Below are 12,627 nucleotides of genomic sequence, written 5' to 3'. Positions count from 1 at the left end.
GCATCAGGCGGTAAGACTTAAATACGCGAAGGAAAAGGGGAAAAAAAAATATCGGAAAAACCTAGAAACTTCCACAGGAGTTTTTGGGTTCGAGTATTTTTTTTTTAACAAATTCATGATGGTTGATTTCCAAACAAGCGTGTCGGTTTGGTAATTCAGATAATTTTTCGTTTCGTTTGGATCTCAACATCGAGTCTTCGACAGATTTCTTAAGAGGTTTGTGGAATTTCTATGTTTTCGTTTCTTAATTCGAGGAATCTCGTAGATTTCCTTGATTTCTCTGTTGCTAATTTTTTTTTTCTATTTTTTGTGTATGTATTTTGTTGGATTGTGTCTGCATGAGCATGTATTGTTGATTATGGATTATAATTGGAATTTTTTGGGGGTCAATTTTCTCCTCGGAATTCTTGGAATCGATGTTTTGATTTTTGCAATTTGGTTATCTTTTTCCTGTCTTGATTGCGAAAGTTCGGGATTTTTATCTTCGACAGATTATAAATGATCAATTTGATGTGTGTGTGTGTGTGTGTTTTTTTTTTTTTTTTTAGGATTTGATAATCTGTGGATTTGATTTGAAAGTTTCGGAATTATCAGATTGTTTAGTGCCATTCCTTGTTTTCTTGTAATCTTGATTATCCGTTTAGGGATTCTGAATTGCGTTGATATTAGCAATTTTAATGTACATTTTTGTTTTGGATATGTTGTTCCATGACGTTAGTAATTGTAGATTTTATGAATTACAGGCAAAATTGATCTTGAAAACTTCTAGGGTTACTTTGAGAGATGGCAAGTGGGTTTGGGGAATCAACAAGCGTACCACCCCAAAGCCCTTCTTGCTCGGGAAATGGCGTGAACGACGCCGGTGATTTCGAATGCAACATTTGCTTCGAACTAGCTCAGGATCCGATTGTCACTCTTTGCGGACACCTCTTTTGCTGGCCGTGTCTCTACAGATGGCTCCACCATCACTCACATTCCCAGGAATGCCCGGTTTGCAAGGCTCTCATACAAGAGGAGAAGTTGGTGCCCCTTTATGGCAGGGGCAAAACGCAGTCTGATCCGAGATCCAAATCGTATCCGGGCATTGAAATTCCTCATCGCCCCACGGGGCAGAGGCCGCAAACCGCTCCTCCCCCGGAGCCGAATCAGTTTACCAATTATGGGTTTGGATTCATGGGAGGATTTGTTCCCATGGCCACTGCAAGGATTGGCAACTTCACCTTGTCTACTGCTTTTGGTGGTTTGATACCATCTTTATTTAACATACAGTTTCATGGTTTCCCGGATGCTACTGTCTATGGAACAACTTCTGGTTTTCCTTACGGATTCCACTCTTTTCATGGAGGCCATGCTCACGGTTTTCCACAGCCTTCAAGTCGCGGCCATCAGGCAGATAATGTTTTGAAGAACCTCCTTTTGGTGATTGGTGTGTTTGTGATCCTTGCACTGCTTTGTTGGTAGAGCTTCTGTGCCGTTCGGAGTCATATCCATGGTGGTATTTAGACACTCTCCCTCTTGTAAATACATTAGCTTGGTGGTTAACTACTCGTGCTTCCAAAGTGTTTCTACTTTGTTTTTTTTTTTTTTTATTCAATTGTGTTTTTAATGAGTATCTGCAAGGAAACAATGTTTTCGTAATAAATGATTTGCAAAGTTTCCACTTTCTAGCCGCTTTCCAATACTTCCTTTGTGATTTTGTGATTTGGATTCTGTTCCATTGGTATTTTTAATTTCTTTTTTCATGTTCAGTTTAGCTTCATCGTTTTCTTACACTTTGCATCTATTTGCAAAGTGCTCACAAAGGCAAGGTAAATTTACCGATTCTTTGTGGTACATGTTCAAACAACAAAGCACTTGTTTCTCTGCATTCTACTAATTCCAAGTTGTGTCCTCGCCGTGCTTGATTACTCTAGGCCATAATTTTGGTAGGTAGAAACTTAGAAATGAGTTATTAGCTGCTAGCCAACTACCAACTAGATATCTAATTATTTGAGTCAATAATAAAATGACTATTACATTATCATCATTTATTTGCCAAAGATGATGGATATTTTAGGATCTTCCTTCATTGAGTGTGGACCGTGGATGTAATCGTGTATACATCGTGCTTTGTAAGGCGTGATGATTTAAAGCATTGATGGTTTCTTATATCTAACTCCCCACCCACCCACACTCACTTTTTTTAAAGATATTTTTGGGCAATTAATATGTTTAGAGTATCTCCAGTGCAGTGCAGTGCCAAACTAACATGTTAATGTCGAGTTTTAGCATTTGAATTGAAAAACTACTCTAAATGCAATTGTATTTTTTTTGCCAAATATGGCAATATTGTGTTTTGTACCAAATTTGGCCGGTGTCAAATTTCACATTTTATTTTATTGCTATTTTGGTTGATGTATTCACTTTTTTATTCAATCAATCATATCCTTTTTATTTCTTAAATAATTAAAAGTTTACTTTTATGAATTTTAAAGTTTGATAATTACGAAAAAAAGGTAGATATATTATTTGAGATGACATATTGCATTGATTAATAAATACAATATCATGTTAAATGTCATTTTCAGTTTTTTACGCTGTGTAAAATGTAACATTGACGATATGCATTTATGATATTTTGAATTATCTGTTGCGCAACTTCTTAAGCTTAGAGATTAGCTGATTTAGGAGAAAAAACTTTGGCTAGCGGTAGAGTTGAAACTGCAATGAGGACCATAGGAAACGAGGCACAAGAAATTGGGAAAAGATGAAAGAGAAGGAAAATATTAGGAAACTTGAGAACTATCACTTTGAAGTTTTAGCTAGATGGGTTTTGCTTGGAAATAAAACAATTAGATTAGAGTGTTTTCGTTTTCAATAGCTATTCTTTGACATGTCCTTGTCCATAACGAAAGCTGTGCTTTATGAATTTGGACCAAATGATGATTGCACGGCGATGTCTTCAAAACGTATTGATTGCCTGCAATTGTCACTCGTTTTTTTCACTTCGGAAAATCGCTCCGTCACTTGTCGATCATGTGGGCCTGAACCGACAGAGATTTTCCCATTTTTATTGGAGTAATCTTAACAAATATCCTTTAAATGTATATCAGTCATGATTTTTATTTTTTATTTTTAATTCATAATCTTTTTAATCAAATAATTATACTAATAAAATAGTATATATCGAGAGTAAGCGGTAAAAATCTAGACTCATACACTCTCAAAAGTAAAGTCTCCATTTTTTTTATTGACATTAGAAAAGGTTGAGGCCCTAGTCTGATGCCTTGTTTACCTGTCAAAAAATAGAGAATTTACTCTTAAAATATATAAGTCTAGAGAATTTACTCTTAAAATATATAAGTTTAAATTTTTACTTCTTATTCTTGATAATTACCCCTTTTGTTACTGTAATTTTCTGATTAAAAAAGTTATGAATCAAGATTTAAGAGTAAAAATCTTAATCTATATATTTTTAAAATATTTGTTAAGATTATCCATACTTGTGTGTCATCTCGGCCTATATTAGGCCCAGCTTGAAGTCTAATTAGTCGCTCATACCTGTTGCATATGCATCAAGAGAAGTATAGCAAACGTCATTTCATAAAAATAATTCCGATAAATAGTATATTTTAAGATTTATTTATGATAGCATATTAAGGTAAATGATTTACATACGAATTAAATTTATAAAGTAAATTTATGCTTTGGAAATAAGTGCTTAGTGCAAATATGTTTAGCAATAATATTTTAAAATATGATTTTTATCAAAAACGTTGTTAGAAAAATTTATCTAACCCTCTCTCCGGTGTGTCAAAGATGAAACTGGTTCCTTTAAATATATTTAGGGATGATATTTTTATCTATGAGCGGTACCAGTGGGGTACCCGCCCCTAATAGAGTGGGTATGATTAGGGGCGGGTATGAGTGATGGTATATGTGGATTGGGGCGGGTATGAGAGTAAAAATTAACTCCCGGTTTAGAGTCCCCACCCGGTTTACATATCTTTCTACATATATTTGAGTTTGGATTTAGTTTTGAGATTTTGATTTGTTATTATTAGAATTTAGATTTGGCATTAAGATTTCAATTTATTTTTATGAGATAAGTGCTTATGTTGTTGAATTTTCTAATTAATTTTATAGAATTATCTTTGAGGTTTGATAATGTTGGAAGCATTTTTTAAGCTCTTAATAAGTAAATAGGTAGGATATAGAGATAGCCCTTCGGTGGAAATTCTCCGACTCCGACCCTGCTTTAAATTAGATAAATATGAAAGCGGATTTCGAGGCTAAAATAGGAATAAAGTATGAAGTTAGAAGAAGTATACCCGACCCATCTCGCCCCGTTGCCATCTCTAAATATGTTGACTCGTTCTCTATAGATCTTAAAGTAATACTTGTTTTGGTTCACCCGTTCCTTAAGACCTAGAACTCTATTTTATTCAACTTGGTAATGAAAATCTCGTCTCCTATTAATGTAGTTGAGATATTTGGGAAAACATTGCTTCCCCAAGAAAGAGGGCACTACGAGAATCTTGATGAAGTTCCTCACTTCAAGAGGTTTGGCTCTAGCATAGGCCAGGGGACGTCGATTAATATAACACGAGGGTACTAATAATTTTGTTGGTGTTCTTTCATTTTCAATCAAAATCTGTTTGGTTTTTGAATTTCTTTTGCCGGTTTCTAATAGGAGGAGCTAAAGCAAAGGGAAAAAAGATTAAAAGAAAAAAAACACACACAAATCAGCAAGACAGCAACTATAAAAATCACAAGAAATGTTCAGCATCAATAAATGAATATCGCTACATAACAAAAAATATACAAATACACACGTCGGTACTTCCAAATAGAGATAAACTTTTTTTTTTTTTTTTTTTTTCTACTCGTATGTTTTATCAAAATTCAAAGCAAAAGCATCAAGGACGGAAAATATTTTTGGATTCCAAAATCGGAATCATTGATCTGTAAGACGCCCATGTGGTCATAACAAATCGAGGCTTCTCATCATCAACAAATATATATTTTTTGGAATATTCGGCCTGCAGCTTGCATGAAAATAACGACAGGAAGTTTCAGAAAATGAAAAACGACACGCCGGTCAATTTGTATCTGTTTTATACGTCTTACTTTATTTTGACACCTAAAACAGAAATCATTGATCTCACGTGGCTATTATATGTTTATTCTTTTTTATATTTGTCAAATGAAAAACGTGGGTGAAAACACTTATATACTTTATTAGCCTTTTGCTGCAATACATTGGTCACTCTTTTGTCGTCTTCTTATATGCTTAAAATGCCAATTTGTGAATCCTCAATGACCTTAAAAGAAGTGTTAATATCATCAAGTTCTGACTTAATTATTCCTGGTGGTAACCTTCGCTGTTCCTTTGTGGAGTTGTTCTTATAAAGATTTTCCAAATTGTTTGTTAAGCTTATTCACGTATTTTGGAAATAACTAATTATTATTATCATTTTGCTAATGGAATCTTTATCAACTTTTCTCTTATTATATACATGTCCAATAATTGTCATAAAATCTGTAACTTGTACTTTCTTATACAATATTATGTACTTAGTTATATAATTAACTAAGAAGTATGAAATTAAACGTTTTCTACTTGGCTAGATAAAAAGCCAGAGCATAGTTGCCCAATGATATTTATGGTTCAAATGCAATGCATATTTTGAACATTTTTTTTCCTTTGGGTAGAAGGCGAAAAAAAAAAAAACCATATGTATAGGTTTGAACACATGCTGAGTATGGGCAAGTGTATGGCTGAACTCATCATCTATATTCCACATGATTACAGGCTATGGCCTGCTTAGCTTAGGGCTTCCTGCACCTGCCTTGCCGGGAGTACTTAGTATTTCAATTAAAAAAAAATGGAACTATTTAAGAATAATGTTGAAATTATATGTTAAATTACGTTTGGTTATTTTTCTTAAAAATAGTGTTTAGGTATGTTTCTGAAAACGTGTATAAAGTAATGGTCTTAGAAAATGAAAAACGGAAATGTGAAAACAATTGTCAACCATTTTATGTTTGTTTAACAAAATTCATTCTCGCTACCTTTTTGTTTTTGTTCTCGTTTTTAAAACGGTTACTAATCAAACGCTGCTAAAAAATTATTTTTGTTTTCGTACCTCAAAAGACATACATGAACGTTTTCAAAGACAATTAAAAATGACATCAAAGGCGTGAAAATTTCTCTCTTTATTTGTATAGAAAACTCTAAACAATATATATATATATATATATATATATATAACCCTATTAATAAAATAGGGTTATGAACTCTAGGCTGCATCAGAATTATATTAAATTAAAAAGAGTACGATAATTTAAGAGAACTCATAATAAAAATCTAATGATTCGAAACTGTATTTATTAGTGAGACTTTTTCCTTTTTTTTTTAGATGCATGCTCTTCTCGACGTATTTTCAAAGAACTTGGTTTCTAATAGTAAGTCAATATTCCACTTTGTTATCTATCTATCCCCCAATAAAAACCAAGGCTTTTAAGATATTGTTAATAATTGCAGGCGAAGCCAAATCTGTTTGAATTTCGTGTTGCAACTACCATTTCTAATGGTTTTTTGTGCTTAATTACCTGTGTGAGGAAAACTAGTGGCATGTAAGTTTGCTATTTTGCCAAACATACCGTGTAAGTCTATTTTGACCGGTTGACTATTATTCATGATTGTCTTATACACATGGAAAACTCTTTAACGCTTTGGAACTTTCTTTTGATTTTCAATGTTTTTCGTTTGAGTCGTACCCAACTTTTGATAATTTGTTAGGCTTTGTACGGTTTCTCTTTTTTCATGTTTCAAACGTGGTGGACCAGGAGTTGCCTCTATTTTGTTTGGCGGAGTTTGGCTTCTATGTAATTCATAAGGGGATTAATGAATGTTTTCCAACCAACTATTCATGCATGCCTGCCTCGTTGTATATACTAACGCAGATATGAGGGAGCTCTAGTTGATGATGCAAAATGACAATCATCCTCAGGGCAGTATAATAGAATTTGGAATTGGTTTTAAAATAGAATTTTTGGAAGCCTTCATATCTGTATTATAAAATGTCTAGTCTGCATACTTTTTTAACTAATGTGATTTTAATCTTATTCAACGGTCAGAAACTAAAGCATAATTGACTTACCAAAAAAACTGCCCAACTTTAAAGGTAGGAAAGAAAAAAAACATGCAGAACTTGAAAATAGAACTTGTCATTAGCATTTGAAGAAATTAGTTTTGCATTTGGTTTTATTATTCGAAAGGAAAGTTAGGCCTTATTCATTTCAATGATTCAAGTTTAAAATTCAAGTTTTGTTACAGTAAAAAGCTTTCAGAAACAGTCATATTTAACTTTTTTACTACAGTAAAAAACTCTCACATAAAGTTATATCTCAACTCAAATTAAAAACTTAAATTAGCGAACTAAATGGGCCCTTAGATATTTACCGATTCAAAGTTAGATGTATTTTACGTACTTCTTAAAATTTGGACGCAATCCTTCCCGACACCATGAATAGTGTCGTTTAACTTTCCTGAATTAGTTTAAATGTATAAAATAAACATTTTTTAAAATTTAAAATTATATTATTTGAAGTTAATTGATAATTAATGTAAAATTAACATGCTGAATATGCTATAATGAAAAGCTCAAATGAAATTTTTATATATCTTTGCGTGCCAAAAATTTTGTTTTAATTGGGGTACAACAATGTACACACAACCAGTCCTAAATGTTATCCAACAATTCTTTTTTTTTTTCTTTTTATATGTGTTTGTCTCACTTTTAGATATCTAACATGATATTTCTCAACTATATATACAGCTTCGATCCCTTCATTAATAAATTGTTCTTATTTTCAAGTAAAATGTAGAGCGAGAAATATTGCATGTGAGTGTTTTAAGAGGGATAAAATGATAAAATAACAATATGTACATATATATTCTTAAAAAATATTTTAAAAAAATTAGAATTGAATTGGGCGGGACATCTGGTGTTTTATTTTCAAATATGGTCTTTTGTCATTATAATTTATTTATTTAATATTTGCTCTTTTTTTTTTCTTTATCATTTTATCTCGATTAAAATCGTCATGTTCTAAAGGGCTCTTTCTCTCTCTCTCTCTTCTGTGAGCATTTCTGCTACCATTAACGCCTTGGTATAAGTATCAGTGTTTGTCTTATTTTGGAATATTTTTCCTTCAAAAAAAAAAAAGAATTATTCATGTTTTAACATTGTCTTAATTCAATTTAAAACTACACCGTTTATGTATTAACAACAAGATCAAAATTGTATATTGCATAAATGTCAAGATAGCTAAACGTCTAAAAATAATTATGATCAACTAATAGGTGGATTAAAAGACTCACGTAGCTCTCTCAGTTATGTCAATTCGCCATTTATCTCTACACGTTTTTTTAGTTAAAAAGGAAATTAAAGAATCAACATGACAGTATATAGTCGCAAAACTGACATATAATTTTGCTGTAAATTAAGAACATCTCTAATGTAAATGTTAATGTAAATTATATATTTATTATTAAAAAGTGTAGAAATTAATATATATATATATATATATATATCATTGGTTGTAACTTCTGGACCAATTATGAGAACTGAGACGCGGAAATTAATAGGCAACTTGAATTTTAAGGTATACGCGTTTTTCACACACTGCTTTTACTTCTACACGTACTCGGCCATATATGATAATGCTGGTCGTGCAAAAGGACAAAGTTAAGACAACGAGCTTTGCTTTCATTAAGCTGACTTTTTGGCCTCCATTTGCCCCCACCCTCTGGTGTGTCGGTGACTCCCAATACGCCGGGGTTCATGATGTTTCGCAGTGTGTGTACAATATATATATATATATATATATATATATACACACACATATATAGTATATATAAATATTTATAATGTACATATTTATATGTTTCGCAGTGTGAATTGTTTCAAGCTCCGGACCACTAAGAATGTTTAATTTTTTACATATGTCCATATAATATGATTTTTATATACATGTAGCATATAGTTTGTTTTAGTACGATATTAAATAAGTATAGTCTAATACATGTAATATTAAGTATTAATATACGGGGATAAAAATAAAAATTACACGTATAAGAGAACGATATTACACGCATGAATAAAAAAAACTTACATTTATCGAATTGAACGACGGTTGTTAAGATTCAGTAAATGTATATATATTATGTAAAAGAGAACAAAATTTAAAAAGTTCAAGTAAAGACAAAAACATAAAGTTGTAAGATGATAAGGAATGTAAAAGAGGTGAATCCTCAAGTTCAAACAAAACCCTTTTCTTTTAAATTTCTTTGTCAAAGTTAAAGTATAAAATTATTGTTGGCCACCTCCTAATAGTTTAAATTGTTGAGATGGATTAGTAAACTAATATGGTATCAGAGGGGGATGTCTTGAGTTCAAACACTTGTAATTACACTTTTGATCCTCATTTAAATTTTCATAATGTGTTGGGCCTTTAATATATTTCGGGCTTAAATATTCACGTGTTGGGCTTTTTAATTAATTTACCCACACGATTGCTCATTGTTCAGCCCACACGTGAGGAAGAGTGTTAATGTATAAAATTATTGTTAGCTCACCTCCTAACAGCTTAAGTTTTTGAGATGGATTAATAAACTAACAATGGAAGGGAACACAAGTGAGAGGGAGTGTTAAAATATAAAACTATTGTTGATTCATCTCCTAACAGCTTAAGAGTTTAGGATGGATTGATAGACTAACAATGGAAGAGAACAGACAGCTTAAGATTGCTCATATCAAGACAAAGCACTACTAGAAAAGGGTCTTTTCTTTTTTAATTTTAAACTTGAGGATGTAAAAAGCAAAAGAATTAACGGTTCAATTTAAAAATTGAAGGTGAAATCACACTCATAATTGGAATAATGTTGGTGCTTTGCGGTTTGCCATGTGTGGCACATGGTTATCTCAGTTTACACAAGAAGAAAGCTTCGAACACATAATAATATAATGGAGATCAAGCAAAGGCAAGAGGTGAGAGAGAGAGAGAGAGAGAGAGAGAGAGAAGGAAGGTGCATTCTCTCTACCTTTTTATGGGAAACAAAATTTAAAAAAATTGAGTAAATAAATAATATTGAAAGCCTCATACTTATTAAAGGGCATATGAGCAACACATGCCATTCAATGATGTATATACAGTTGGTTTTGTATTTTAGTTATATTTTAATGAGAGCTACTCTATCCATGCAAAAACAGTTTCAGGCGATTGATAATTACAGAGATTGGGTATATCTATTTATGAAGTTCACACTTTAGAGGACTTGCTGAAATCAATTCGAGCCCATAATATCCATTTTATAGAACACTTTAGTATACATTTTTTCGTCCCTTTAATCAATCATCATCACATTAATGAGTTGTAGACATTTTTTCTTTTCTCTTTATCTAATATAGCAAGGTGTAGGTGTAACTCCATCTGCATGCCATTTGATTTCATTAAGCATATCATATAATATCTGATAATATAATTACTTTTTTGCTTTAATGGATAATAATTGATAATGCAATTACGGACATATCGATGAGACGTGATATATATGCTTATGGAATTGAATTTAACTCCAAAAACACTAATTGAGCCCGTTTACCAAAACCCTATTTCTCTTCCAGATTATATTTAATTTTCAAGATATAATATTTATGGATGAGACAAGTTTGATTATGAGTTAATTACATTAGGGTCACGACAAAAAGAAAAAAATGGCGATATTCAAGTTTTATGTAAAAAGATGTGAGAGAATGATCGAGCGGAAGACGGTTAAACATCCTCTTCAATCTTTTTCATTAACCATCTTTTTCCTAACTTTTCGATATAAGAGAAAGAAAAATGCAGTTTTTTTTTTTTTTCTTTAAGAAAGAAAACAACAAAGGAAGCAAAGTTTGTTAGTAAATCACCAAGAAACTACTATTCCGGCTACCTATAGCTAGAGTTTTCGTTTTTAAGTTTGGCTAGCTGTCTATTTCTATTTTCAGAAACGACCAAGTGAAGTAATTAGGTAATGTTCCACCTCTTCCAGCAAAAAAAAAAAAAAAAAAAAAAAAAAAAAAAAAAAAGAAAATTTTCCCCCCCCCAAAAAAAAAAAAAAAAAAAAAAAAAAAAAAAAAAAAAAAAGGTAATGTTCCACCTCCTGTTCAGGTGGCCAAGCTGTGGGTCCCATTTGATGACTACGTGGCAAACTCTTATAATATCATTAAAGTCTAAGCAAGATCAGGGGCCGTACATTCTGATGATGTGGACTTTATTGCTTACACGAAGTTGGAGTCACAAAAGTACCAAAGTGCCCTCACTAACACTGATTGGCAGCGTGATAAGTTATGAATGAAGATGGCTCGGGGATGGCTTAGGGTTCGCATTGAATGTTCCACAAAATATCCAGAACAAGAAAGTAGACCAAATACAAAGGAGGGAGAAACTTTTCTTTTTTTTTTTTTTGTGTTATTATATATGTTAAAAAAGTAAAAGAGAAAAAGGGAATCTTTTCTACCATATATTCAGAAAGTAAAAGGAAACTGTCTTCATTCAAATATTAGTCTACTCCCTAGATGGTGGCAAGTGCACTATTTAGGACAAAAACTTTATTCAGGGAGGGGAGGAAGATTTGGGTAATAATTTGTTCCGAGGACTTAATTAATTTCCCATTTCTTATTTTTGGATAATTCTAAGTGGCAAATTATTCTCTCTCTGCGCTCTCTCTCTCACACCTATATATGTGTATAGAACTTATCTACGGTCTCTCAGGTAAGACTGTCTCTCAATATATGTAATACGTAGAAATGAAAAAAATATAACATGATAATTATTAAACGTAAACTTAATGTTGGAAATGTATAATATAGACTTTTGATGTCTAAATTTCTTAACTTTACATTACTATAATATTAAGTTTACGTTTAATGAGTATCATATTACGTTTTTTTTTACATGTTATATTACAAAGATCATTATCTCATCGAAAAGCGGTAGACAAAATCTAGCTATATATATATATATTAAGATCCAAATAATATATTTTCTCTTATTGCTTCAAAAGGGAAGAAAAGACTCCTTTGGAGTGCCCCAAACAATACCCAACTCCAAAATTCTAACCCCGAACATAACAAGTGAAAGAAAAAAGAAATAGTTTATGCAAACAACCTTGGTAAGATGGGCCACTATTTTGAAGATGGAGCATGATGTTGGCCAGCATGGTGCTACATGTTCCAGTCAGTCATAGGTTTCTTGAAATTAAAAATTGACTATTTATGAACATATTTACTTATAGATCAAGAAATATTGGTAGGATCCCAAGTTAGAGTTGCTCTCGTTCAAGTTGGTGACCACACACTATAGTGAAGTATATAATACATGTTTGATGCCAATAAGAATTCCTTGTTTGATGCCAATAAGGATCCCAAGTTAGGATTGTTTTTTGTGTTCCATTTATTTCACTTTTGTTGGAAGAATTCCTCATTGGGGGGTTTGTGTATATCTTTGGATTCAAGCACATAATAAGCTGCACCAGAGCTTTCCTTGAAGTCGATGGCTCACCTAGGCTTTGAGAGCGTGGCATTGTTCCTTATTTAG

At 32.1% G+C, this 12,627-nt stretch overlaps 1 protein-coding gene across 1 annotated transcript; it reads left to right on the top strand.

Annotated features, from left to right (window-relative positions):
- On the top strand, positions 1-1,667 carry LOC21392517 (E3 ubiquitin-protein ligase RNF185). Its single transcript, XM_010101053.2, has 2 exons — positions 1-216; positions 744-1,667. Exon 2 carries the CDS (start codon positions 784-786, stop codon positions 1,459-1,461), a length of 678 nt encoding a protein of 225 aa, XP_010099355.1. The 5' UTR covers positions 1-216; positions 744-783; the 3' UTR covers positions 1,462-1,667.
- The last annotated feature ends 10,960 nt before the right edge of the window (positions 1,668-12,627 follow it).

The sequence above is a fragment of the Morus notabilis genome, unplaced genomic scaffold (genome assembly GCF_000414095.1).
Source record: "Morus notabilis unplaced genomic scaffold, ASM41409v2 Scaffold452, whole genome shotgun sequence".
Classification (NCBI taxonomy): Eukaryota; Viridiplantae; Streptophyta; class Magnoliopsida; order Rosales; family Moraceae; genus Morus; species Morus notabilis.
Note: the sequence above shows the minus strand (reverse complement) of the source record. Positions and strands in the feature narration are given on the sequence as shown.

What these genes read in the sequence shown, in the direction of transcription:
- LOC21392517 (XM_010101053.2), top strand. Translation starts at nt 784, where the DNA reads ATGGCAAGTGGGTTTGGGGAATCAACAAGCGTACCACCCCAAAGCCCT.